General features: G+C 43.3%; 1 protein-coding gene across 1 annotated transcript in view; it reads left to right on the top strand.

Moving 5' to 3' along the window:
* ntng2a (netrin g2a) overlaps window positions 1-5,000 on the top strand; it is a 71,651-nt gene that overhangs the window by 11,656 nt on the left and 54,995 nt on the right. Inside the window, exon 2 of the mRNA XM_062544096.1 lies at window positions 3,129-3,772. Coding sequence (XP_062400080.1) covers window positions 3,129-3,772 — 644 coding nt within the window. The remainder of the gene's footprint in view (window positions 1-3,128; window positions 3,773-5,000) is intronic.

Here is a 5,000-nt window from a genome sequence, read left to right as displayed (position 1 = left end):
ACACACACACACACACACACACACAGTACCCTGCAAAGCACCAAACTAAATTCTCTTGTACCCAGTCCATTTGGCTCCCAGGCTCTCTCCCTGTGGGCTGCTCTGCCCCATTGTGATGCATCATCTGCGTGCCGAGCGAGCAGCTGTCTGGTGTGTTGCGGAAAATCCTACCTGTGTAGACATGTTTTTTTGTGATTAACGTTTTATTGAAATAGACATGTTTTTGGGGACTCATCAGAATATCATTATAGACTCTCAAAAGCTGTCAGAAATACTTACAAATAAACACGACGTTATTGAGGTATTTTAATCATATCCTCAGATGCAGGTTTCTATGCCTTACATTCAAATTATGTTTATATTGAGGTTATTGTTAACCATAATCATGGGCTTTGTCTTGATATTTGAGTTATTGTTAATCATAAATATAGGCTTTATGATTATATTTAAGTTACTGTTGAGGCTTACGTTTAGTGATTTATATTATGATTTCCACATCTGCCTGATTGCATGTGTTTGTGTGTGTGTGTGTGTGTGTGTGTGTGTGTGTGTGTGTGTGTGATTGTTAATTGTGTAACACACTCATGCAAATGTTAAAGGCAAGGATGAGTCAAGACACCTCATAGCTTCAGTAATCATATTTAGATGTTGCCATAACAAACACAGCACACAAGCCTGGAAGTGAAGGACTATTAAGACATTAGGATATAAGGATATTAAGATATTATGATAAGACATTGAGATATTAGGACATTGGGATATTAAGCTATTAAGCTATTAAGATATTACAACATTACGATATTATGATATCAATACATTTGGATATCAGGAAGATATGAAGACGACCTTAAAGGAGATATCCTGGGATTTTTCATATAGATCTCCGTTTCTCGAGTACTGTTGGTATGAACAAATGGAAACAATCAGTTTTACTTACTGTAGCTCTTATTGCTACAGCCAGGCAGTTTCAGTGCTACACTCTGGGGGCATGGACTTTGGGGCTCATGCTCATGCCCCCAGAGTGTAGCACTGTAGCTGCCTGGCTGCTCAAGCAGTTGGCTGCAGAAACTCAAGCTGGGTAAAACCCATGTTTTATTTTTTTATTTTTTGTTTTTGTGTGTGTTTTTGTTCAGGACTCAATGACCTCGAGAAATGGAGAAAAGTCCCCTTTAACAGAGTGGTAGCTCTGCCCTGTTTTTGCCCATTGTGCCTCAAACTTTGCACGACAATTATTTTGCGATCGATTTGATGTAAAAAGTAGACCAAAAGTAGAGCAAGGACATTTGGTCTTTTCAGAAAAGTACACTAAGCTTTCTTCATAGTTGTATGCTGGCTTGATGGAGAAGAATTGACGATTAGTTACGACGCTTTTCGAATTCCCCTGAAAGTGGTGTCACATTATCAGGACTGGACTGTGATTTCAGAGGTGCAAATTGAATGCATAAACAAACACCTCATGCAGTCATTTACAAAACTGTAGTGCTTGCAGTTCCATAAGTGATTGAAAAATGCAATCTTCACAAATGTCCAGATGTCTTTAAATAGCTGAAATAGCTGTTTCATATGACGGGCGTTTGTTTTATGGAGGCGTAGGGGGTCATCTTGTTGGAATGCTGATGAGAGTTGGGTCACACCTTCTTTGAAAAAAACATCGTCAACCATGAACTCATCAGCAACTATTGTTTATTACCATGTAATTACCATGCAGTGATACGTAAACATTTTAATCTACCCTCTAAACCTATAACTGAATAATGTATACCAACATGGACTTCAGTAAGATGAACACTAGCGTAACTAACAGATTGAGCATTAACTTCATAGGGCCCACAGTTATGTAAATCCAAGTGCAAGCAATCATTGATAGCCATAGAAAGAAGGAGAAAGAGATGTAAATGGAATGGAATAAAACCTCTGGTGGAGAGAGGAGTGCAGAGGTTTCCTACCAAAGATTCTAGAGCAGTTCTAAAGACATAGCCAATGTATTTTCCGGCCAGTGATCTATTTCTATGATCTTTGATTTCTACTGTCTACAGACTTCTACAGACTTTGACTGGAATCAAAAATCCTTGATTACTAACAAGAGTAACGTAATTAGATTCTATAGGAGCAAAATGGGACAGTTCCGTTCTGCATAAGTGGGAGTGTCACCGCCGTTTAAAATGTTACCTTAGATAGCAGGCTACCTTGCTCGCTAGCAACTGGGCAGCAACTGGCAGCAGGTCTGATATAAAGGTTTTTTTTTTTTTTTTTTTACAACACCTAAACAATTATACTGTTCGGGCTTCGGGCTTAAATTTATTCATGAGAAATTGTTCCAAAAATCCCTTAGCAAATCCAGAAAGACCTAATGACTCATTTATTTGTGAAATTCCACAATTCTCCCATTGGCATTAGTGCAGTGAGGGCTTACGTTGGTCTGCATAAAGGGGGAACCCTGCCTGTAGGAGACTGTAGAATCCTTACTGACTTTTTCAGGCCCGTTCTGTGCCATCGCCATTGAAGACATGTCAGATTGCTTTAATAAATAAATACGTAAATAAATATTTTATGCATTTCTTAGGATAAATGTGCTCGCGCAAGTGCACAAACGCACACACACACACACACACACACACACACACACACATACACACACACACACACACACACACACACACACACACACACACACACACACACACACAGTGAAGGGGTTGCTCTTCAGACACAGTGGCTAATGCTTTTCCAATGCTTTTGCTCTAAATCTTGCCTCTCTTGTGGGCAAACGCACACATACACAAACACAGACACATACACACACACACACACACACACACACACACACACACACACACATACACACACACACATACAAGCACACACACACACACACACACACACACACACACACACACACACACACACACACACACTCACACACATACACACACACAGACACACAGACACCCTGACAAACTGCAGCTCCTTTGCTCGACTCTTTCTTTCTACACCGAACTTGTACCTGTGTATCGACCACTCACACACACACACACATACACACACACACACACACACACACACACACACACACTCACACACACACCTTGACTAACTCCTCTACTCTCTCCCTCTCTGTGTGTGTGCAGGAGAACCCTTACATGTGCAGTGACGAGTGTGACGCGTCCACCCCGGAGTTGGCCCACCCCCCTAACCTGATGGCCGACTCGGAGGTCAGCGGACCAATCACCTACTGGCAGACGGTCACCTGGAGTCGCTTCCCGACGCCCCTGCTGGCCAACATCTCCCTCTCCTGGAACAAGAGCCTGGAGCTGACCGACGACGTCCTGGTCACCTTCGAGTACGGCCGGCCCACCATCATGGTGCTGGACAAGTCCCTGGACAAAGGCCGCAACTGGCAGCCGTACCAGTTCTACGCCGACGACTGCCTGGAGGCGTTCGGCATGCCGCCCAAGAGGGTGTCGGACCTGTCGGCCACCAACGTGACGCGGGTCATCTGCACGGAGCAGTACTCGCGCTGGGTGGGCTCCAAGAACGAGAAGAACGTGCGCTTCGAGGTGCGCGACCGCTTCGCCATCTTCGCCGGGCCGGGGCTGCGGAACATGGACAACCTGTACACGCGCATGGAGAGCATGAAGGGCCTGCGCGACTTCTTCACCTTCACCGACCTGCGGCTGCGCCTGCTGCGCCCAGCGCTCGGAGGCACCTACGTCCAGCGGGACAACCTGCTCAAGTACTTCTACGCCATCTCCAACATCGAGGTGCCCGCCAGGTAAGATCACTCACTGGACAGGTGGAGCATCAGGCATGGCGTTAGTGTTGTCTCAGTACACTGAACCGAGATTTAACTTCTGCGCATTGATATCTTTAACGGAGATTTCACTTGCGCACATAGAAAGCTTTAAAGGAGATTTACAGTAAATTGTGCGCATAGATATCTTCAACGTAGATTTAACTTGTACACATATATCTTTAAGGAGATTTAAATTGTACACATAGTTATTTTAACAGAGATTTAACTTGTGCACATTGATATCTTCAACCTAGATTTAACTTGTGCACATAGATATCTTCAACCTATCTTCAACCTAGATTTAAGTTGTGCACATAGATATCTTTAACGGAGATTTAACTTGTGCACATAGATATCTTTAACGGAGAATTAACTTGTGCACATAGATATCTTCAACCTAGATTTAACTTGTGCACATAGATATCTTTAACGGAGAATTAACTTGTGCACATAGATATCTCCTTCATGTGCGCTTTTGAAATGAAGTTGAAAATCCAAAATCAAATCAGTCTTTGTAAGAAATGTATTTTTGCATTATTTTTTTTCTCATTTTGTTAATAGTAATGTGTATTATTTTGCACCAAATGCTATTATGTTGTATTATTTGGTGTGGGGGAAAAAAAACAGGTAAGATGGCTGTTGGTTGATGATATTGTGGAGATATCTTCTCCCATGGAACATGATCAGTCCTACTCGTGCACTTTATTACTTCCTTCCGTGTCTATCTGTGGAGACAGAGAGCATCATCCTCACTGCAGTTTATGTTGGAGATAAGCATGCCTGGTCTGGTGTGTGTTGTATGTGTGGTACACGTTACCTCTTCATTGTGTGTGTGTGTGTGTGTGTGTGTGTGTGTGTGTGTGTGTGTGTGTGTGTGGTACACGTTACATTTGAGGAGGAGACTGAGTGTGAACACCGGTGCAGCTCGCTCAGTTTTTATCTCTCCAGATGAGCATCTGAGCGCCAAGATCGCCCCCTTTTTATTTATAAACAAAGTCTGCGTGCCGCGCTGCGCTCTATTTAGCAACTAATTACACGAATACACAACAGCCATGAAGAGAACATATCCAGTCGTGTTGCCGCGCGCTCTACCGGAGCCCTTTTCCGGTAACACGATCCGTCAATCAATAGTTATTCTAGTATGTCAAAGAGGAAATTGTTTTAGGGGGGACAATGAGCGGGCAGGGTTAAGTGGAGGGGAGGGGGG

Source organism: Sardina pilchardus, chromosome 8 (genome assembly GCF_963854185.1).
Source record: "Sardina pilchardus chromosome 8, fSarPil1.1, whole genome shotgun sequence".
NCBI classification, from domain to species: domain Eukaryota; kingdom Metazoa; phylum Chordata; class Actinopteri; order Clupeiformes; family Clupeidae; genus Sardina; species Sardina pilchardus.
This window is presented reverse-complemented; position numbering and strand designations above follow the sequence as displayed.